Source organism: Piliocolobus tephrosceles, chromosome 1 (genome assembly GCF_002776525.5).
Source record: "Piliocolobus tephrosceles isolate RC106 chromosome 1, ASM277652v3, whole genome shotgun sequence".
Classification (NCBI taxonomy): Eukaryota; Metazoa; Chordata; class Mammalia; order Primates; family Cercopithecidae; genus Piliocolobus; species Piliocolobus tephrosceles.
Window position 1 is genome coordinate 201,405,610 of NC_045434.1, and position 23,772 is coordinate 201,429,381.

The 23,772-nt window shown below is 50.7% G+C and overlaps 1 protein-coding gene across 4 annotated transcripts in view; it reads left to right on the top strand.

Annotated features, from left to right (window-relative positions):
• The window catches only part of ECE1 (endothelin converting enzyme 1), a 130,630-nt gene that overhangs the window by 100,109 nt on the left and 6,749 nt on the right, over positions 1 to 23,772 (top strand). For all 4 annotated transcript variants that reach the window (XM_023219736.3, XM_023219735.3, XM_023219734.3 and 1 more), the window contains exons 10-17: positions 1,689 to 1,803; positions 8,854 to 8,964; positions 10,247 to 10,345; positions 11,182 to 11,259; positions 13,633 to 13,736; positions 20,354 to 20,464; positions 21,192 to 21,259; positions 23,308 to 23,498. In XM_023219736.3, coding sequence (XP_023075504.1) covers positions 1,689 to 1,803; positions 8,854 to 8,964; positions 10,247 to 10,345; positions 11,182 to 11,259; positions 13,633 to 13,736; positions 20,354 to 20,464; positions 21,192 to 21,259; positions 23,308 to 23,498 — 877 coding nt within the window. The remainder of the gene's footprint in view (positions 1 to 1,688; positions 1,804 to 8,853; positions 8,965 to 10,246; positions 10,346 to 11,181; positions 11,260 to 13,632; positions 13,737 to 20,353; positions 20,465 to 21,191; positions 21,260 to 23,307; positions 23,499 to 23,772) is intronic.

Here is a 23,772-nt window from a genome sequence, read left to right on the forward strand (position 1 = left end):
GTCGCGTGCCTGTCATCCCAGCTACTCGAGAGGGAGGCTGACGTGGAAGGATTGCTTGAGCTCAGGAGGCAGAGGTTGTAGCGAGCTGTGATTGCACTGTTGCACTCCCACTTCGGAGACAGAGTAAAACCCTGTCTCAAACAGAAAAACCTAGCACCTACCATTTAGGGGTGATGTGAGAATCAAGTGAAACAATCCATATGAGGTGATTTAATACAGTCCTTAGCATGTAATGGGACTCAGTAAATGTTGGCTATTATTTTTAGTTAATACTTATGATTTTCTTTTTTTTCTTTTTTTTTTTTTTGAGATGGAGTCTCACTCTGTCAGGCTGGAGTGCAGTGGCACGATCTCGGCTCACTGCAACCTCCGCCTCCCAGGTTTAAATGATTCTCCTGCCTCGGCCTCCCAAACAGCTGGAATTAGAGGTGCCTGCCACCACGCCAGCTAATGTTTATATTTTTAGTAGAGATGGGGTTTCACCATGTTGGCCGGGGTGGTCCCTAACTCCTGACCTCAAGTGATCTGTCTGCCTCAGCCTCCCAAAGTGCTGGGATTGCAAGCATAAGCCACCACCACCCAGCAATACTTTAGAATTTTTAAAAATTTTTTTGAAAACTACCAAAAAAATACGAAAAAAAAATTATTTTATTTAACTTATTTTTTTCCTAACTCCCCAAACTTGTTAAAATTTGTTTGATGAGATGGGGATCTCATTATGTTGCCTAGGCTGGTCTCAAACTCCTGGGCTCAGGCAATCCTCCCACCTTGGCCTCTCAAAGTGCTAGGATTACAGGCATGAGCCACCTCACCAGGCTCTGAAAAAATTTTAAATGACTCCTGTTGGTCTTGTGGTGTATGTGTGTGTATATGTAGAGAGAAAGCCGGGGGGAGGGCAGGAGAGAGGAGGGAAAGAGAGATGGATTTTCTAATATTTGGTCTTTTTTTCCCATTATCATCACTAAATGTCTAGTCTCCTTTTCCCTTGACCTGTATCCTGAACATTCTCCCCCTTGTCATCTCAAAACCTCTGCAACCATCATTGTTCATGGTTGTGTCATGTACAAATACAGTTCTTTACTTCCTCCTTCTCATTGTCCAGCATTTTGGTTGATTCTGATTAGAGGTTAGATGTTCACTACAGTCCCAAGGTGACTTCTTGGCAATGGTGGCAACAGCCACAGATAGGTTCCCTGTGCGCTGGGGGTGGGGCAGTGGGAGCTGTCATCGTGGAAACCTTGGCCTGGCTGGGCTGTGTTTCTTTTCCTGCCCCTCTTATTCTTAGCCTGTCTGGCCTTCTGGCTGGGGCACCTCCAAGCTGTAGAAGTGGTAGTCACCTCTCCATCCCAGCCCTGTAGCATACACCATTGGCCTGGGTCTCCATGCTGGGGCTTCATAGCTTCCAGACACAGAGCAGCTAGGCAACAAGCATTTATTGAGTACCTGTGGTATATAAGTGATTGCACTAAACACTGAGGCGCTTCCTGTGGTAGAAGACCCAGGCCTTTGCCTTGAAGAGCTTACATTGCACGTGTTAGGGAGCAGTAACCCACCAAGCCTGGGCAGGCTGGAAGGGGCCTGGGGTCACAGGCCGAGTTTGAGAGCCCCCTAGGGGCCAGCAGGGGAAGGGCCACGATGCTCCCTGCCTAGGCTTGTCCCTGAGTCTCTCTGGCCTCCTCTCCCCGCAGCCTGCTCAACAACTACATGATTTGGAACCTGGTACGGAAAACAAGCTCCTTCCTCGACCAGCGCTTTCAGGACGCCGATGAGAAGTTCATGGAAGTCATGTATGGGACCAAGAAGGTGAGCCTGCTACTGTGTATGCCTGAATATGGGCTGAGCGCCTACTTGATGCCAAGGCGTCTGTGGGAGCACGGGAAGGGACCTTAGCCAGCTGGGAGTGGGCAGAAGCTTCCAGAAGGAGTGATTATGCCAAGTAAAGGGTACAGAGGAGTCCTAGCCACTTAGCCAGTTTACAGCCAAAAGTAGTTGCCAGTAGTGATGATAGATGCTCGCCTTGAACAACTTGTGATCCTCACAGTGCCTGTGCGGTGGATACTATTATTATCCACGCTTTGCACAGGGGACCCCCAATAGTATTACTTTTTCCCCAGAAACGTAAAACACAGAACAGTGCCTGGTTCTTGGAAGCACCGTGCGACTGTTCAGTGTTTCTGTTTTCCTCCCAGTTTGTAGTCTGGGAAACCCCGGGCCAGGTGGGCTCTACCTGCCGTTAAATGCCCCCCAACCAGGACCCCTGAGGGTCCATTCTTCCAGAGGCTTCAGGGACCTTCCCTGCCCTCTCACAGGGGAACCTAGCCCCAGTGGAAAGTTTCACAGCCACTTCTACCTTCTCCCCAAGGAAGTAGCTGTCACCCTCTCGCTCATGCAGCCAACTAATGGTTACTCATTGAACTCCTGCCACCGTATGCCAGGCTCTGAGCCCAGTATGGGAATACTGAGACAGTGAGCTGGGGTCTGTACCCCAAGAGCCCACACCGTCTGAGGGAGGTGATAGGAACTGACCAGTTCTCATATGTGCTGATGGGGTACATCAAGCCCAGGGCCCAGAGAGCGGCTGGAAGAGGCCCCAGCTGCAGAGCAATAGAGGCTGGTATGCCAAGCTCACCTAGCACACCTTCCCCAACCCAGGTAGCAGCTAGCAAGACCCTAGCAATCCTCCCCAGAGAGCAGGCAGAGTGACTCCAGCTGGACCGTACCCCTGCAACCCTTCCCAGAGTCCAATCCAGATGAGGACTGGCAGAGAATGGCAGGATGTGGGCTCCTGCTTTGAGCCCTGGAATGCATCCCACACGTCCTCTCTCCCATCCCCATGCAAACCTACCTCTGGCAGGAAGGGGACTGAGGGAGAGGGTAGCTGGGAACAAGCCCCATTTCTAACCAGAGGCACTTCCAAGGGCACCACCAGACCTTGGCCGCAAGAGCCATGCTGTCCTGCGGAGGGCAAAGTGGGAACAGTGGGTTTGCTGCCCTGCCCGACCATCTCGCCTTCCTGGTCATCATGCATCTACTTTGGACTGGCCCTGGGTGAGAGATGTGGCCATAGCCAGGATTCTGTTCCCTGCAGAACTTGGCCTCCCAGGGGACTTTCTACAGAGAGGTTTGATCAGGACCCAGGATGATGGTTCCAGAGATTGTTCTGTCTGTGGAACATACACCCACATCATCTCTCACCTTCCCAGGTTACAGATGAGGAAACAGGCTCAGGGAGGTGAAGGGACTTTCTTAGTCACCCAGCAAGAAAGCAGCAGGGGCCTGGTATGGTGGCTCACGTTTGTAATGCCAACACTTTGAGAGGCCAAGACAGGTGGATCATGTGAGCCCAGCCTGGAAAACATAGCAAGACCCTATCTATTTTTTTTTTTTTTAATATTTGTGTGTTTATTTTAAGAAAAGAAAGCAGCCAGCTTGAATGAAAATCCCAGATCTGATGTTTACAACTTTGAGGCACTTTCAGCTACTCACTTACCATAATGATAATAATAACCAAAGATAGCATCGTTGGATATCTACCTTTTATAGGCATTATAAATTCCTACAACAGCTATTATCCTCTTCCATTTTACAGATGAGGAAACCGAGGCTCAGTGAGGGAAAGGGACTTGTTCAAAGTCGCTTATAAGTGGAGAGGAGGCTATCAAACCCAACATATCTGATTCCATAGCCCTGAGCTCTGTACCACTCAGCCTCTGCTCTGCAGGAAACAAAAGTTAAGGTCAAGCTTCCCTGTGGTTGCCAAGGGCTGATATGGAGGAAGAGGGATGAGGAATTATTATTTAATGAATATAGAGTTTCAGATTTGCAAGATAAAAAAGTTCTGAGCCAGGCACATGGTGCATGCCTGTAGTCCCAGCTACTCTGGAGGCTGAGGCAGGAGGACTGTTTGATCCCAGGAGTTTAAGGCTACAGCGAGCTATCACTGACTACACCACTGCACTCCAGCCTGGGCAACAGAGTGAGACCCCATCACTTTTTAAAAAATTAATTAATTAGTCAGTTATGGAGTGAGCTTCCCTGGGCCACCTTCAAAGCACAGGGTGCTGCTCGAATGTGGCACTTGGAGCAGGTGGGACACAGGGAGGCCTCAGGAGAGGCAAGGTCAAGTGGGAACCCTGAAGTGGGAGGCTCTGAGCAGGGATCTCTGGATACCCCAGGGCTGATGGGTGAAGGCTGCTGCTTGCCTGTTTCTTAATCTCCAGCCCTCCCTACTCCCCCGCTGTGACAGTGTCTGGGCCCAGGCCAGGTCCCTCCTGCTTGTGTTCAGCCCAACTCAAAGCCACTTCCTAGCTGTGTGACCTTGGGTAGTCCTTATACATCTCTGAGCCTCAGTTTTTTTAAATCTGCAATTGGAGATCATTCCTGACCTCACCTCACAGACCTCACCGTTGTGAATGGCCTCCATTTGGGAAAAAGCGTAGAACATGGGAAGCAGTGTGGTGTGTGCGTTTATTCATCCTGGCAGGGAGGGAGCCTGCTGTGAGAAAACAGCATGGGATTTGGAGTCAGAAGATCCATGTTTGAATTGGTTCTTCTAACCACACCTTAGGCAGATTGCTTCGTTGGGGCAGGGGCTCAGTCTCCCATCTGTAAAAAGGGGTAACAGATCCCTGCCTTGCATAGCCAAGGGCCGCCTAAGACTACACGGGGGATCCCTGTGAAGTATGTTCTGACTGCTGAGGCACTGCACGCAGCTGTTTCCCATCAGCTGTCACCCATTTGTGACTTGAGACTTCCAGCAGGGAGGAAGGAACCCCTTGCGGAGGGCTCCTTGTATTACAGTGAGGAAGAGGCTTAAAAAAAATGCAGCCAGGTCAGGGTGGAGGAGGCTGCCTGGCTGCTCCTTATCTTCGCAGACTTGACTCATAGATCACCTCCAAGATCAGGCTTCCTGACCGGTCAGATCGATCTGACCCTTGCTCCTTTTGGAGATTTTTCTCACCATCCTGTAGGACTTCCAGGACTTCTTGACTTGTAGGCAGAGAGCGTGGCTCTGAAGGAAGACATTGGAGCCGGACTTTCTGAGTTCAAATTCTACCTCAGGCTGGGTGCAGTGGCTCATGCCTGTAATCCCAGCACTTTTGGGAGGCCAAGGCTGGTGGATCACCTGAGGCTAGGAGTTCAAGACCACCCTGGCCAACATGGTGAAAGCCCACCTCTACTACAAAAAATAGCCGAGTATAGTGGCACATGTCTGTGATCCTAGCTACACGGAAGGCTATGGCAGGAGAATTGCTTGAACCTAGGAAGCAGAGATTGCAGTGAGCCGATGTCACACCACTGCACTCCAACCTGGAAGACAGAGCAAGACTCCATCTCAAAAAAAAAAAAAAAGGCCGGGCGCGGTGGCTCAAGCCTGTAATCCCAGCACTTTGGGAGGCCAAGACGGGCGGATCACGAGGTCAGGAGATCGAGACCACCCTGGCTAATACGGTGAAACCCCGTCTCTAATAGAAAATACAAAAAACTAGCTGGGCAACCAGGCAGGCGCCTGTAGTCCCAGCTACTCGGGAGGCTGAGGCAGGAGAATGGCGTGAACCCGGGAGGCGGAGCTTGCAGTGAGCTGAGATCCGGCCACTGCACTCCAGCCCGGGCAACAGAGCAAGACTCCGTCTCAAAAAAAAAAGAAAAAAATCCACCTCAACCACTTACTCCCTGGGTGATCCCTTTGGCCAAGTGATTTAACTTCTCTGTGCCACAGTTTTTTATCTGCAAAAAGAAACAGAGTCTGGCCGTGGTGGTTCACACCTATATTCCTAGCACTTTGGGAGGCTGAGGCAGGTAGATCACCTGATGTCAGGAGTTTGAGACCAAACTGGCCAACATGGTGAAACCCTGTGTCTACGAAACGTACAAAAATTAGCCAGGCGTAGCGGTGGGTACCTGTAATCCCAGCTACTTGGGAGGCTGAGGCGGGAGAATCTTACTGTAAGCAGTATATGCAGTAGGGCCCGGCACACAGTAAGCACTCACTCCACTGCTTCACTTTACTGCGATTACTGCTTGGATGGTGCTATTACATGTCTGTTTCTCTCACTGGGTGTTCTGGGCATTTCAGTTGAGACCCAGGAGTGTAGGCTGACTGTTGATTCATCTCTAGCTTCCGGAGACCTAGCACAGTCAGGTTGCAGGGGAACTGCTTGTAGAATGCTGGATGCGTAAATGAATGAAAGCTCGTGTGAAGGAATGGGTTTATCTAGAGAATCTCCAGAGAAGACGACGCGTAAGAAAGTCTGTCTGTGATTCGGCCCTCACAGCCTGGAGCCTCCACGGAGCTTCAAATTAGAGCCCCCTAGTCCTGACCTCCTGTGTGGTCGGCCTCAGCCAGACACAGACCACGTGTCTAGCTTTGGGCTTCTCAGCTGAAGGAGGGCAGGCGGGGGAGGGAGGGAGAGGCTGAGGGCAAGGCATCCAAATGGACATGTAGTTGGGAAAACTAAAAACAACATGAGTGAGATGAGAAGAGGGGCCCTTCCTTCCTTCTTTCTTGCCTAAAAGAAATTTTTGTAGCTAAGGCATAATTTACATACAATGAAAAATGCAGTGTACATTAAGTATACAGTTCAGTGAGTTTTTGGTTTGGTTTGGTGTTGAGACGGAGTCTCACTCTGTCACCCAGGCTGGAGTGCAGTGGCGTGATCTCAGCTCACTGCAGCCTCCACCCCCAGGGTTCAAGCGATTCTCGTGCCTCAGCCTCCCGAGTAGCTGGGGTTACAGGTGCCCACCACCACACCCAGCTAATTTTTGTATTTTTAGTAGAGACACAGTTGCGCCATGTTGGCCAGGCTGGTCTTGAACTCCTGACCTCAGGCGATCCACCCACCTCAGCCACCCAAAGTGCTGGGATTGCAGGTGTGAGCCACTGTCCCAGCCTTTTTTGTTTGTTCGTTTGTTTGTTTTTGTTTTTAATTGAGCCAGAGCCTCCCTCTGTCAGCCAGGCTGGAGTGCAGTGACCTGATCTTGGCTCACTGCAACCTCCACCTCCCGGGTTCAAGCAATTCTACTGCCTCAGCCTTCTGTGTGCTGGGATTACAGGCGCATGCCACCACGCCTGGCTAATTTTTGTATCTTTTGTAGAGACGAGGTTTTACCATGTTGGCCAGACTGGTCTCAAACTCCTTACCTCAAATGATCCATTCGCCTTGGCCTCCCAAAGTGCTGGGATTACAGGCACGAGCCACTGCACCTGGCCTCAATGAGTCTGACCAATGAAGTCACCCATGTAACCATCATTACCACAATCAAGATGGAGAATATCCCCTTCTGCCTTGGGCGTAGCATGCTAAAAAAAAAAAAAAAAAAAAAAAAAGAAAGAAGAAAAGTATAAAAATTTTAGAAAGATAGAGAACATTCCTATCACCCATTTGTTCAGCACCTTCTGAGCAGCAGGTACCCTCATGCCTCTTTCCCGTCAGCCCCCAGCCCCCAAGGCTGGTGCAGCTGGGTGCAGATGGAATTATACACGATGTGCCTGGCTGCTTTTGCTCTGCTTAAATCTGTGGAATTCATCCATGCCGTTGTATGTATCGGTAGCTAGTTCATTCCTTTTTGTTGCCAAGTAGTACGTTGCTGTATAAAAATACCACATTTTGTTGATCCATCTGCCTGCTGATGGGCCTTTGGGCTGTTGTCAGTTTAGGGCCATTATGAATCAGGCTGCCCTGAGCGTGGGTGGTTGTTAACCACCTGTTCTTTGGGGTTAAGAGGACATCGCTTCCTCTGTCGCACGAGGGATTTATGTGAGCAGGGCCACCACATGTGGTCATATATACTGCCCACAGAGGGATGCCTGGCCGGGGAATGACTGGGGCTGACATTAGCTGGGCACACGTCCCTGGGCCATGCCCAGGAGGTTGCAGCCCACAGATGCCTATTTCCGGTTTGCACAGAGATGTCGTATGGACTGTGGGGCTTGCAGGCGAGACCAAGAAACAATCAAGGCATTGCAGTCCCACGGTGAGCCGGGCGTGGTGCTCACGCACGCCTGTAATCTCAGCACTCTGGGAGGTCAAGGCAGGAGGATCACTTGAGCCCAAGAGTTCTAGACCAGCCTGGGCAACATAGTGGGACCATGTCTTTACAAAAAAAGAAAAATTTTTTTAATAGAAAAAATTAGCCAGGCATGGTGGCAAGCACCTGTCGTCCCAGCTACTCAGGAGGCTAAGGTGGGAAGATCACTTGAGCCTGGGAGGTCAAGGCTGCAGTGAGCTGTGATCGCACCACTGCACTCCAGCCTAGGTGACAGAGTGAGACCCTGCCAAAAAAAAAAAAAAAAAAAAAAAGAAGTCCTGCAGTGTGGCTGTAGTGTTCTCATTTGAGGAGATCTTCAATGGCATTGGAGCCCTGGCCCTGGGGAAGTTTTTTCTGTGGCTCAGGTAGACCAATCACTCCCCACGGCTCTTTGCCTCCAGACTCCTGGTCTCCCCAGGAGGCAGGACGAGCTGGGGGCAGGTAGGAGCATGGGATGTGGAGTCAGGCGCGTCTTGTCCCAGCGACACTTGTCACTCGTGGGGCACCCTGGGCCAGCAGCTGCTCCATGCCGAGTGTGTTTCCCTGTCTGTCAAACAGTTTGTAAGACCCGAGGGTCATTGATTGGCTCAATGGGACACCGCTTGTGAAGTCCTAGCACAGAGCCTGGCATTCAAGAAATGGCAGGGGGTGGCAGTGAGGGCTATCAGTGGCCTCTTGGTCTGGTAACTAAAATAACTTTACTGGGCCAGAAAGCTCTCCCTGAACTTCCAGAACGAAACGTGGGCCCCACATGATACCACCTCCCGGAAAGAACGGGAAACGAAGGGCTGCGGCCCAGTGAGCTCCCCGACTTGTGTTTTCCAGACCTGTCTTCCTCGCTGGAAGTTTTGCGTGAGTGACACAGAAAACAACCTGGGCTTTGCGTTGGGCCCCATGTTCGTCAAAGCAACCTTCGCCGAGGACAGCAAGAGCATAGTAAGTGCCTCCCCCGTGGACGTTGGCTGTAAGGTCACAATTGTTATGGCCCTGCGCAGACCTGTCAGTTCACACTCCAGCCCAGCCTGGGCCTTTCCTGCTCCCGGGCAAAGGGCCCTGGGGCCACAGCCTCAATGCAGAGGCCCTACTTCCTCGAGCCCTGGGTGATGGGAGTCTCACAACGGCAGCTCTTCAGTGCCAGGCCCTTCATCTGCACAAGCTCACGTGAGCCTCCCAGGAGCCTGCAAGGCTGTGACAGCCATCCCCACCTCCAAGGGCTGTAAAGGACCCAGAGAGAATGTTGGCAGAGCAGCTCTGGCCCAGAGGGTGATATTTGTCTTATTCTGTGGGTGATAGGTTTGTTCTAGATAGGCAGAGGAGTGCCATGGCAGAGCGCTGTGGACACAGCCCAGCCTAAGCTCAGATCCTGGCCTTACCACCAACTGGGTAGCCTGGGACAGTTCTTACATCATTTGCAATATGGAGTCGGGGGCATTCCTCCCACTGAGAGAGATTAAATGAGATGTCACACACTGAGCACCGCCACAAAATAAAGGTTCAAGCAATGGGAGCGGTCATTTTATTGTTACAATCTTGATGACAAATAGTATTCATTATGTCGATGTCATCTGCAGCCGGAGGTGAGCCAACCACGGTTCAAATCCATTACAGTGACTGGCCTGTGAGCAGCTGGCAGGGTCTGAGTTGGGGTCTGCTGGCCCGTCTGCTCTTGTTGCTGCACAGCTCTGCCTTCCCCTTCTCTAGAACCTTCAACCTTCCATCTTCGAGCTCGTCTGCTCATGACATTGTCACCCTCGAGAGCACCTGTCCATCTCCAGCCTGACATGGCATTTCTGAAGCTGCTCCTCGGAACATGAGTACTCTAGATCTTAAAGCCCGATCCATCAAAAAGGAATGCTGTGGTCCAATAGGGCTGGGAGAGGCTGTGTCTTCTCCCCTCTCTGGAAGAATTGCAGTGCCTATTACCACATTAAAGGCTCTGAAAACTCCCACAGCAGAGACTTTTCCAGCATTCCTGAAGCTCGTCCTAAGCTTATTGGAGCATGGAGCCCTGTGTGTGGAAGGCCAGTCCTGCCTTGCAGGGTGTTCACATTAGGAGCATGGTTTGGAAGCACAGCTGTGGCTCCCCTTCTCACCCAGCCTGACGCTTGGAAAATTGAGTTTAATCTCTGGCCCTGCATCATTCTTCTGCACGGGGTGCCCGTTGCATTTACATGAGACCAGTGCCCAGTCCTTACTGCTGTGATGTGTATCTCCTCAGGCCACCGAGATAATCCTGGAGATCAAGAAGGCGTTTGAGGAAAGTCTGAGCACCCTGAAGTGGATGGACGAGGAAACCCGAAAATCAGCCAAGGAAAAGGTGAGGCTGGTCAGGCGCTTGGAGAGGGAGTGCTGTGGCGTCCAGCACAGATGGAGGCGGGTGGGGGAAGGAGAGGCCAGTTCTCTCTCTTTTATTTTATTTTATTTTTTTTGAGGCAGAATTTAGTTCTTGTTGCCCAGGCTGGAGTGCTGTGATGCAATCTTGGCTCACCGCAACCTCCGCCTGCTGGGTTCAAGCGATTCTCCTGCCTCAGCCTCCCAAGTAGCTGGGATTACAGGCATGCACCACCACACCCAGCTAATTTTGTATTTTTAGTAGAGATGGGGTTTCTCCGTGTTGATCAGGTTGGTCTCGAACTCCTGACCTCAGGTGATCCACCCGCTTTGGCCTCCCAAAGTGCTGGCATTACAGGCGTGAGCCACCGCCCCCGGAGAGGCCAGTTCTATCCGGGAGCACAGCCTGGATGCTGTCTCACCGTCAGCAGGTGAGCGGTCTAGGCCTAGCAGGATTCAGGGTAGGCCTCAAGCACATGATTGCATGGAGTTCTGTAGAAGACAAACCTCGCTGAGTGTACGGGGAAAAGGTGCAGGAAGGTGCAGCACGTCCCGTGGGGTGGGAAGGCTCTGGCACCCTCAGTGGGGTGGGAGTCAGGAAAGACTTCCCTTGGGAAAGTGACATTTAAACAGAGACCTAAGGGATAAGTAGAAGTTTGGCAAGTGGGAAACCTTTCCAGAAAAAGACGTGAAAGCCCAAGGTAGGCAGGGCCTGGCTCTGGTTCCCCTTGGCCCCCCAGACTGTGAGCCCAGCACCCAAGGAGCTCAAGCTGGCCTGGTCGGTGTTGCCAGGCACTCACTTCCTCTGTCTGTCCTGTCCAGGCCGATGCCATCTACAACATGATAGGATACCCCAACTTCATCATGGACCCCAAGGAGCTGGACAAAGTGTTTAATGACGTGAGTAACTGCTGCCCTGCCCCCTCGCGTTCCCAAATGCCCCCTCGGAAAAGGGCTGAGGCAGGGCTGGGTGCAGACGGGGTGCTGGAGGCAGCATGCTTGTCGGAGCACAGAGGGATGATGTGGTGTGGGGGTTGGGGATGGGTCAGGCATGAGGAAGCCTCTTCTTCTTCTTAATTTGGCTCCTGGGTCAGCTGGAGGCCCTGCCTTCCCGCAGCCACCATCAATCAGGCAGTGCCCACCGGTCAGTACGGAACCCGTGCTGTGTGCCCCCTGGAAGTGGTCAGCTCCATTTAGTGTGTAGGAAATAATGGAGGAAACAGACCCCAGAAGGTGCAGGGAGAATTGGTGGCCCTCAGACATCAGGGCTGGGGTATGAAGTGGAAAAACCCTCACACCACCTCCTCCCTCCCTGGTCGTGCTTCCAGTTGCTTCCTGTCCCCATGGTCCTCCCCCACCTCCCCAGAAACCCGGACCTCTGATGTTGACTTGGAAATGCTAATGGGAAAGAAGCATCATAAACCCAGGTGCATTTTCCAGCTTGGTTTGGGCAGCAGAAGTGGTTGATACATCCCTGCTTGTTAGAACTTTTGGCAAATCATTCCGTTAGGTGGATTGTGCTTCTGCCTCAAATTATAAAGTTTCATATCTTCTTGTGATTGAAATACTCGAATTCAGGCTTTAAAAAAATCTTTTTTTTTTTTTTTTTTTTTGAGACAGGGTCTCATTCTGTCGCCCGGACTGCAGTGTGGTGGTGCTATCTCAGCTCACTGCAACCTCAGCCTCCCAGGCTCAAGTGATTCTCCTGCCTCAGGCTCCCGAGTAGCTGAGGAGAGGCGCCTGCCACCACCACCCGGCTGATTTTTGTAATTTTAGTAGAGACGGAGGGTTTCACCTTGCTGGCCAGGCTGGTCTTGAACTCCTGACCTCAAATGATCCGCCCGCCTTGGCCTCCCAAAGTGCTGGGATTCAGACATGAGCCACCGTGCCCAGCCTGAATTCAGGCATTGAAAAATCTAATAACCTCTCATCATGGTTATATTTAGAACCCAAGACTATAAAAACTCCTGCTGAGATCATGAGACTCATTCTGCAGTCTTTTCCTTGAGAATCATTTAAGATGCTCCAGGGTGTCATGATGCAGAATCCTTGGGCCTCTGGAGGCATCCTGGGCAGCGCCCAGGATCCATGTCCTGTCCCTGAGGCTCCAGCATTTTACCAAAGCCTGGGAGAATTTTGCACCTGTCAAGAGCTGAGCCAGGCACAGTGACTCATGCTTGTAATGCCAGTACTTTGGGTGGCCAAGGTGGGGGGATCACTTGAGCTCAGGAGTTTAAGACCAGCCTGGGCAACATAGTGAGACCTCACCTTTACAAAAAAAATAAAAAATTAGCCGGGCATGTTGGCATGTGTCTATAGTCCTAGCTACATGGGAGGCTGAGATGGGAAGATCACTTATGCTCAAAAAGTCAAGGCTGCAGCAAGCTGTGATTGCACCACTGTACTCCTGTGTGGGCGACAGAGCAAGACCCTGTCTCAAAAAAACAGAAAAAAAGCTGGAAGGCTGGGCCGAGTAGTGAAAAGGATGTACAGTGATGCCCTTGACATTTCAGATAGATTTCTACTTATGAGATCTAGTATGGTAGCTACTAGCCACAGGTAGCTATTTAAATAATTAAAACTTAAATTAGTTTCAATTAAATTTAAAAGCCACACTCGCCACATTTGAAATGCTTAGTAGCAGCCGGGCGTGGTGGCTCACTCCTGTAATCCCAGCACTTTGGGAGGCCAAGGTGGGCAGATCACCTGAGGTCAGGAGTTTGAAACCAGCCTGGCCAACATGGTGAAACCCTGTCTTTACCAAAAATACAAAAATTAGCCGAGCATGGTGGCACGCGCCTGTAATCCCAGCTACTCAGAGAGGCTGGGGCACAAGAATCACTTAAACCAGGAGGTGGAGGTTGCAGTGAGCCAAGATCATGCCATTGCACTCCAGCCTGGATGATACAGCAAGACTCCGTCTCAAAAAAAAAAAAAAAAAGACTTAGTCGTCTGCCATACTGGACAGCGCAGGCGTAGAGCATAGGACATCCATCATCGCAGGAGGTTCTACTGGACAACATGGGAGCTATTTCTTACCTGGGCGCAGGTGCTGCTGTAGGGACATCCTGCAATGGTGTCATTCCATCTGGTGTCCCAGGGTGAAGGCCAAGAGAAGAACTGACCCTGCATCCCCAAACCCTGCATTCCCTGCATTCCAGTCTCCAGCCTGCAGATTAATCCCCTAACCAAGACAGCCCTTGGCTTCCTGTCTTGGAAGATGCCTGTCACCGAGGGCACACCGTGATTGTGACTCCGCTTCCTCTTTTCCAGTACACTGCAGTTCCAGACCTCTACTTTGAGAACGCCATGCGGTTTTTCAACTTCTCATGGAGGGTCACTGCCGACCAGCTCAGGAAAGCCCCCAACAGAGATCAGTGAGTTCCCCCAGGCCCTGCCGGGAAGGTGCCAGCTCCCCGCCTGTGGGCAAGCCTTGGGACGAACTGGCTTTCATTGCACCCTTACTGTGCACCCGATCAGCTATCATGAGAGCCGTCTGAAGAGTGGATGCCCTTGTTATCCCACTTTTCAGATGAAGAAACCAAGGACAGAAGAAGTGTGGCCCAGCTAGGAGCTGGGATGGGCTTGAGTCTGCCCAGCCTGTGGGCAGGGTGAGCCTGGCCTCTGGAGTGGAGCTGATCTGGCACCGTGTCCCCGCTCCACTGCTTTGGGATTTGGAGCCTGCCTTTCATTATCTGCAGAATAGGATGGGAGGAGCTGGCTCTTGGGTCCTCATAGCAGTCAAATGTGAGGAACTCTGGGGAGCGCCAGACCCCAAGGAGACCCTGGCAAGAGCAGCTTTCCCATAATTCCTCACTAGCACGAGTGGTGGGGTCTCAGGACAGGGTGCCCACAGAGGCCTGGGGAAGGTTCTGGATGGGCCTGACAGCTGTGTTTCCCAAAGCTCACTGCACATCAGAGTCCTCTGGGGAACTTTTTCAAAGATACAGCTTCCTGGCCAGCCGTGGTGGCTCACGCCTATAATCCCAACACTTTGGGAGGCCAAGGCAGGTGGATCACCTGAACCCAGGAGTTTGAGACCAGCCATGGTCAACGTGGCGAAACCCTGTCTCTACTAAAAATACAAAAATTAACCGGGTTTGTGGCGCACACCTGTAGTCCCGGCTACTCAAGAGTGAGTAGCTGAGGCATGAGAATCACTTGAACCCAGGAGGCGGAGGTTGCAGTGAGCCAAGATCATGCCACTGCACTCCAGTCTGGGTAACAGAGCAAGACTCCATCTCAAAAAAATATAGCTTCCTGACGTTAAATCAGGATAACCTAGAATGAGACCTGGTCTTTGTCCTTTTTATTACTGTCTCCTCAGGCCAAGCACAGTAGCTCATGCCTGCAATCCCAGCACTTTGGGAGGCCAAGGTGGGCAGATCACTTGAGCCTAAGACTTCAAGACCAGGTTGGGTGACAGAGGGAGACGTGGTCTCTACAAAAAATTTTAAAAATTAGCTGGGCATGGTGGCACAAACCTGTAGTCCCAACTACTGGGAAGGCAGAGGTAGAAGGATCACTTGAACCCAGGAGGTCGAGGCTGCAGTGAGCCAAGATCATGCCACTGTACTCCAGCCTGGGTAACAGAGCGAGACCCTGCCTGGAAAAAAAAAAAAAAAAAAAAAAAAACTGTCTCCTCAAAAAAATTAAATGTAGTCAGCCCAGTTCCAGTCTTCAGTCCAAGTTCCTTCCATTCCTCAGTGCAAACATTTGGGATAAATCTTAGGGAAGGGTGCAATCAACCTCTCTTTGCCTCTGGTGCCCCCTGGTGGACGCTAGGAGTTCAAACATCTCTATTTCCTTCATTTCCAGCCTCCAACCAGGGCACCCCCAATGTACAAGAAGGTGGGCTTTTACCTTCAGAACATGACATAGGCTCTGTTGCCAATTTATCTGAAGTATTTTAACTTAGCTTGAATTTTTGTATTTAAATTTCCTTGCCTACCCATTGAAGTATTTGTGGTTATTTGAATGTAAATACAATATTTTAAATTCCTCCATTTGGCCAGATACGCGGCTCATGCCTGTAATTCGAATGCCTTGAGAGACCAAGGTGGGAGGATCTCTTGAGCCCAGGAGTTTGAGACCAGCCTGGGCAACATGGCAAAACCCCACCTCTACAAAAAATTTAAAACATTAGCTGGACGTGGTAGCGTGCGCTTGAGCCCAGGAGGCTGAGGTTACAGTGAGCTACGGTTGTACCATCGCACTCCAGCCTGGGCTACAGAGCAAGACCCTGTCTCTAAAATAAATAAATACATAAATAAAGTTCTCAGCCAGGCACGGTGGCTTACACCAGTAATCCTAGTACTTTGGTAGGCCAAGGCGGACCTGAGGTCAGGAGTTCAAGACCAATCTGGCCAACATGGTGAAATCCTGTCTGTAATAAAAATACAAAAATTAGCCCGGCGTGGTGGCACACACCTGTAATCCTACCTACTTGGGAGCCTGAGGCAAGAGAATTGTTTGAACCTGGGAGGCAGAGGTTGTAGTGAACAGAGATTATACCACTGTACTCCAGCCTGGGCAACAGAGTGAGACCCCATCTCAAAATAAATAAAGTTCTCAGTACCTTTCCATGGCTGCGGGGCTCACCTGGAGGAAGCAGAGTGACTGTCTCGGCTCTTAGGGGAAATGTGGTATCCATCTCACTGCACTCCTTACTCACCCTTCCCCTCTGCACAGAGAAGTCATTGAAATGCCAAATACCTCATGACTATATCCCATTACTTTCAAAACCTTTTTTGGTCTCAGGATCCTTCTACACTCTTAAAAAAATTATTGTGGAGTGTGGTGGCTCATGTCTGTAATCCCAGCATTTTGGGAGGCCAAGGCACGTGGATCACCTGAGGTCGGGAGTTCAAGACCAGCCTGACCAGCATGGAGAAACCCCGTCTCTACTAAAAATACAAAATTACCCAGGCATGGTAGCACATGCCTGTAATCCCAGTTACTCAGGAGGCTGAGGCAGGAGAATCGCTTGAACCCGGGAGGCGGAGGTTGTGGTGAGCCGAGATTGCGCCGTTGCCACCATGCCTGGCCCTGATTTTTATTAAAATTATATGGAAAATAACTATTTTCAAAAAATTAATGAGAAGAGAGGTATCATTTTACTTTTTGCAAATTTCTTTATGTCTGGCTTAATCAAAGACAACTAGATTCTCATATCTGATTCCGCAGTCAATCTGTTACCATATGTTGTTTTGATATATAGAAAGAATTCTTGGCCAGGCGCAGTGGCTCACGCCTGTAATCCCAACACTTTGGGAGGCCAAGGTGGGTAGATCACGAGGTCAGGAGTTGGAGACCAGCATGACCAAGATGGTGAAACCCCACCTCTACTAAAAATACAAAAACTTAGCCGGGCGTGGTGGCAGGCACCTGTAGTCCCAGCTACTCAGGAGGCTGAGGCAGAGAATTGCTTGAACCCGGGAGGCAGAGGTTGCAGTGAGCCGAGATCGCGCCACTGCACTCTAGCTGCACTGTAGCTGCACTCCAGCCTGGGTGACAGAACAAGACTTTGTTTCAAAAAAAGAAGAATTCTTGCCTCACATAGGAATTTAGTGTGAGGCAAGGGAAAGGGAGGGATGAGGGATATTTTAACAGTCTTTTCTGGTACTTGTGTACGTTCTACTGATACTACACCAAAACTTGAAAAGTGATAATTTTTTTTTTTTTTTTGAGGCGGAGTCTCGCTCTGTCGCCCGGACTGGAGTGCAGTGGCCGGATCTCAGCTCACTGCAAGCTCCGCCTCCCGGGTTTACGCCATTCTCCTGCCTCAGCCTCCCGAGTAGCTGAGACTACAGGCGCCCGCCACCTCGCCCAGCTAGTTTTTGTATTTTTAGTAGAGACGGGGTTTCACCATGTTAGCCAGGATGGTCTCGATCTCCTGACCTCGTGATCCACCCGTCTCGGCCTCCCAAAGTGCTGGGATTACAGGCTTGAGCCACCGCGCCCGGCCGAAAAGTGATAATTTTTTAAAGGTTAATTGTAGTATGGAATCTGAAACCACATCCATGAACTTTTTTTTTCTTTTTTCTTATTTTCACTTTATCACCCAGGCTGGAGTGCGTAATCTCAGCTCACAACAGCCTCAACTTTCCCAGGCTCAGGTGAGGCCTTAGCCCCCTGAGTAGCTGGGATTACAGGTGCGCACCACCACATCTGGCTAATTTTTGTATTTTTTGTAGAGACAGGTTTCACCATGTCACCCAGGCTGGAATTTTTGTAATTTTTTGTAGAGATGGAGTTTCCCCATGTTGCCCAGGCTGGTCTCGAACTCCTGGGCTCAAGCAATCCTCCTACCTCAGTCTCCCAAAGTGCTAGGATTACAGGCATGAGCCACCATGAACTTTTCATACTCCGTTACGCTAAATTCCATTGGTCTGTCCTGTACTTTGAATGGATCTTTTACCCAAGTGTGATTTTGTAGCATGCATTAGTCATTTGGAAAACGATGGTTCACTAAGTTTTACAGATCTTCCAAATGGTGATACTTTTACTATACAATAGCAAAATTGCAAAAAAAATCCACATTTGTTAATATCACTGCTGACTTCATGAGCAAAGCCTTTAATTATTATTGGTAAGGTGTCAAACTTGTGGTGGCCAATATAAGTGTTTCAAAATTTTAATTTTTGCCTGAAACTTCAACATTTTTTAAAAATCTCATATTTTTATCATTGGCAACAGATGGCTTGAGTTGTTTTCCTTGAGGTGATAAGCTCACTTTATTCATTTTAAAGAAAATGTCTGCCAGATATCCAAGTCTGAAATTCTATAGTTTACCAGTCACCCTAAAAGTACCAACAGGGTTCCATGCAAAAAGCAGAATGCTTTGTATGTGGATTTCCCACTGGTCACATGGAATATGAAAAAGTCTTCTGCCAAGTGCGGTGGCTCAACCTGCAGTCCCAGCACTTCAGGAGGCTGAGGCAGGAGGATCGCTTGAGGAGTTCAAAACCAGCCTGGGCAACACAGCAAGACTCCACCTCTATAACGTTAAAAAAAAAAATTAGTCAGGCATAGTCACGAGTACCTGTAGTCCCAGCTACCTGAGAGGCTGAGGTGGGAGGACAGCTTGAGCCCAGGAGTTCGAGACTATAATGAGCCATGATCATGCCACTGCACTCTAACCTGGGTGTCACAACAAGATCTTGTCGCTTTGAAAAAAAAAAAAAAGAAGTCTTGTATTCAGGGGTTGAGATGTAATGAAATTAATCATTATGACCGGGTGCAGTGGCTCACGCCTGTAATCCCTGCACTTTGGGAGGCCAAGGTGGGCGGGTTACTTGAGGCCAGGAGTTCAGCCTGAACAACATGACGAAAACCTGTCTCTGCTAAAAATACAAAAAAATTAACCATGGATGGTGGTGCACACCTGTAATCCCAGCTAAGGCAGGAGAATCACTTGAACCTGGGAGGTGTAGGTTGCAATGAGCTGAGGTCACACCACTGCACTCCAGCGTGGGTGACAGAGTGAGACTCTGCCTCAAAATAAATAAATAGAAAGGAAAGAAAAGGAAGGGAGGGAGGGAGAGAGGGAAAGCAAGCAAGCTACTTCATCAAGGATGTTCTAAGTGAAAATGGCTAATTGGCTTTTTATTTTGGCCGTGAGCCCATGCTAATGAGGAACTCGGGGCTCAGTGACCACCAGAACTTCCTTGATTCATGTCAGGCTCCAGCAGTTTTACCTACTGTTGCTTTTGCACCGTCCATGCAAGTGACACAATGGAAAAGGGAAATCACATCTTAATATTATGAAAATAGTTTTGATTTCAGCCGGGTACAGTGGCTCACGCCTGTAATCCCAGCACTTTGGGAGGCCAAGGCAGGCAGATCACCTGAGTTTGCCAATGCAGTGAAACCCCATCTCTACTAAAAACACAAAAATTAACCAGACGTGGTGGTGGGTGCCTGTAATCTCAGCTACTTGGGAGGCTGAGGCAGGAGAATCGCTTGAACCCAGGAGGCGGAGGTTGCGGTGAGCCAAGGTCGTGCCACTGCACTCCAGCCTGGGTGACAAGAGCAAAACTCTGTCTCAAAAAATAAATAAATAAATAAGATAGTTTTGATTTCATGGATCCCCTAAAAGGGTCTTGAGGACCCTCCCCACCAGGTGTGTACAGACCACACTTTGAAAACTGTTCATAGATACTCTTCAAGCCTAGACAATGGTGATTTTTCAAAATCTTTTTCTTTTCTTTTCTTTTTTCTTTTTTTTTTTTTCTTTTTCTTTTTTCTTGAGGCAGTCTCTCTCTGTCATCCAGGTTGGAGTACAGTGGCGCAATCGCAGCTCACTGCAACCTCCGCCCCCTGGGTTTAAGCGATTCTCATGCCTCAGCCACCCACGTAGCTGGGATTACAAGTATGCGCCATCGCGCCTGGCTAATTTTTTTGTATTTTTAGTAGAGACGGGGTTTTGCCCTGTTGGCCAGGCTGGTCCTAAACTTCTGGCCTCAAGTGATCCACCCACCTCAGCCTCCCAAAGTCCTGGGATTACAAGCATGAGCCACTGTGTGCTGACATTTCAAAATCTAATGGCCCTTCCTGCTCTTTGTAAGAACCTCAGTATTCCACCATATGATGTGACATCATTAATTAACTGATTCCTTATTTATAGACAGTCAGGTGTTTTCTAGTTTTCTCCTAAAAAACAGTCCTGCACCCGGGCACAATGGCTCACACCCGTAATCCCAGCACTTTGGGAGTCCGAGGCAGGAGGATGGCTTGAGGCTCAGAAGTTGAGGCTGCAGTCAGCCATGATCACACAACTGCATTCCAGCCTAGGTGACAGAACTAGACCCTGTCTCAAAACAAACAGTCCTTCTGTAGATGTCCTTGTGCTTGTGTGCACTTGGGCCTGGGGTCAAGGAGAGTCTGCATTTTTAACGCCCTTGATCCCGATCCCTAAGCAGCACTCCAGGCAGGCTGTCCCCATCTGCCTCCCGCCCTGTGCTGAGGCCTCCCGCGTGTGTGTTGCTTGTAGGTGGAGCATGACCCCGCCCATGGTGAACGCCTACTACTCGCCCACCAAGAATGAGATTGTGTTTCCGGCCGGGATCCTGCAGGCGCCATTCTACACGCGTTCCTCACCCAAGTAGGCTGCTTCTGGGGTCCCTACCCCAATTCTTTTCCCCAGCCCTCAGTGAACCCCGAGCCCAGTCCTATGGCCCATATGACCAAGCCAGTCTCACCGTGTGATCTTTGCCCCAGTGGTCCAGGTGGCTTGGGCGGTCAGAGATGTTGCAGAGGAAGCAACATCCTCACCCACTTTCCTTCCCTCCAGTGAGATCTGGAAGCCCTGCACAGTGGGCTACTGGGAGCATCTCATGGAATCAAGAGCCCTACCTAAGGGAAGCGCCCCCCTGACCATGTTATAGCACAGTCAGAGCTGGGCAGTGGGGAGGGTTAAGGCTGCTGTCTCTGTTTGAATCCTATGTCTGCTATTTGATGACTGTGTGGCCCTTGGGCAAAGCAATTGACCCATTCCCAGCCTTGGCCTACTCATGAATAGAGCTGGTCAGTGGTGACCATTGCTAACTCTTTTGCAGTGACTGAAGAGGACAGTTCGGTCTGTAGAGCATCTAGCACAGTGCGTGGTGCCCAGTGGGCACAACCGACCACACAGACTGTGCCCAGCCTCTGTCAGGCTTCACGGGCCTTGCTGGAGACTCAGGCCATGACCACACCGTTATCCACACAGAGCCCTGTGGAATTTTGTTATGTCTCCAAGCCCAGGAAGTGAGGTTCCCATACCTGGGCAAGAAAGAGTGAGAGGCCCTCCTGTCAAAGCATCACCTCCACCTTTGTGTCCTTCCCTCCAGGGCCTTAAACTTTGGTGGCATCGGTGTCGTCGTGGGCCATGAACTGACTCATGCTTTTGATGATCAAGGTACGAATTCCAGCTGGGCACGATGGCTCATGCCTGTAATCTCAGTGCTTTAAGAGGAGAATTGCTTGAGGGTAGGAGTTTGAGACCGGCCTGGGCAACATAGCAGGACCTCCATCTCTACTAAAAAAAAATTAGGCTGGGCATGGTGGCTCATGCCTGTAATCCCAGAGCTGTGGGAGGCCAAGGCAGGCAGATCACCTGAGGTCGGGAGTTTGAGACCAGCCTGGCCAACATGGCGAAACCCCGTCTCTACTAAAACTACAAAATTTACCTGGGCATGGTGGCTGGTGCCTGTAATCCCAGCTACTCAGGAGGCTGAGGCAGGAGAATCATTTGAATCTGGGAGGCAGAGGTTGCAGTGAGCTGAGATTGTGCCACTGCACTCCAGCCTGGGTGACAGAGTGAGACTCCCTCTCAATAAAATAAAATAAAATGTATCTACTAAGAAGTAAAAATTTTTACTAAGAAAGTAAAAATTTAGCCAGGCGTGGTGGCAAAATTTTAATAGTCCTAGCTACTTGGGAGGCTGAGGTAGGAGGCTCACTTGAGCCCAGGAGTTTGAGGCTACAGTGAACTGTGATTATGATCACACCACTACCTGGTACAGGTTCCTTGGGCCCCTTCAGACTGGGCCAGTCATCTTCCAGGCCCCACTGCCTCTGCTTTCTACACCCTTCACTTCTTTTTTATTTTATTTATTTATTATTATTGTTTTTTTGGGATGGAGTCTCGCTTTGTCGCCCAGGCTGGAGTGCAGTGGTGTGATCTCGGCTCACTGCAAGCTCCGCCTCCTGGGTTCTCACCATTCTTCTGCCTCAGCCTCCCGAGTAGCTGGGACTACAGGGGCCTGCCACCATGCCCGGCTAATTTATGTATTTTTAGTAGAGATGGGGTTTCACCGTGTTAGCCAGGATGGTCTCCATCTCCTGACCTCATGATCCGCCCGTCTTGGCCTCCCAAAGTGCTGGGATTACAGGCTCTGCACCCTTCACTTCTAAGGGTCTTAGCTTTGGAGACAGAAGGATCTGGGTTCAAATCCTTGCTCTGCCACCTGCTGATTATATGAAGTTTAGCAAGTGCTGTCATTTCTCCAGGCCCCCATGTCTTGTCTGTAAACGGAGGGTGATGGTTCCACCCTCCCGTGGTGATTGGGAGGACTGTGAAGTGTGTAGGGAGGTGCCCTGCTCGTGGAAGTTGTCCGGCACCTGGGGTTCCTATTAGGTTTAGCAGGGAGTGGACATTTCTCCACCGCTCCAGAGACTTCTCCAGTCCACCTGCAATCAGGGGCGTTGAAGTCAGTCCCTCCTCCCCAACTAATCTCCAAAATCCTTCTTATTGCCTCCTACCTTGGGGACTCCCAGGCAGAGATGGAAGAGGCAGAGACCTGGGTGGCCTGGGCCTGTCTTGTGATCCTAAGTCAGCTGGCTCCATCTGCCTCTTCCTAGACATCTGTTACTCAGGGTCAGGGACCCTTAGGCAGTGTTGAAAATAGGCCAGGCGCGGTGACTCACACCTGTAATCCCAGCACTTTGGGAGGCCGAGGCAGGCAGATCACTTGAGGTCAGGAGTTCCAGACCAGCCTGGCCAACGTGGTGAGACTCCCCTGTCGCTACTAAAAAAAACACACAGAAATCAGCTAGACATGATGGCACATGCCTGTAATCCTAGCTACTCCGGAGGCTGAGGCACGAGAATCACTTGAACCCAGGAGGCAGAGGTTGCAGTGAGCTGAGATTGTGCCATTGCACTCCAGCCTGGGTGGCAGAGTGAGACTCTGTCTCAAAAAAAAAGAAAAAGAAAACAAAGCAAGCCCTACTGAGCCACGGGCCACACTGGGGCTTTCCCTGGATCTCTCTCCTCCATCCTCTGCCGCCTCTGACCGGCCTCCCCATCCATGTCCCTTGGCACTCACAGGGACCTCGTCTCCCCATGCTGACTGGAGGACGGGGGTGGACGGATGAACCACTTCTCACCAGGAGCAGGGAGGAGTAGCAGGTGCCCGCTCTGCCACTCCCTCCCTTGACATGATGCCTCCCTCTGACCCACAGGACGGGAGTATGACAAGGATGGGAACCTCCGACCGTGGTGGAAGAACTCGTCCGTGGAGGCCTTCAAGCGTCAGACCGAGTGCATGGTTGAACAGTACAGCAACTACAGCGTGAACGGGGAGCCAGTGAACGGGCGGCACACCCTGGGGGAGAACATCGCCGATAACGGGGGCCTCAAGGCGGCCTATCGGGTGAGAGCCCCGCTCCCCACACACTCCTGGGCCTAGCACTGGCTCCATCCAGATGCCTGTCCGTAAAGGATCATCACTGTGGAGGCCTCCCGCCACAGGGCTTGGCACCAGACGGCTTTGTGCCTTCTGAGTCTGGCCTGACAGAGACACAGGAAGGGGCTCAGGCTGGATCCGCCTGAAGAGCCTGCCTGTTCTCACCTTTGCAGGGGAGGCCACCACCAAGTCAGCCAGCTGTGGGTCTGGGAGGCCCCTGGGGACTAAGCAGCCAAGGCAA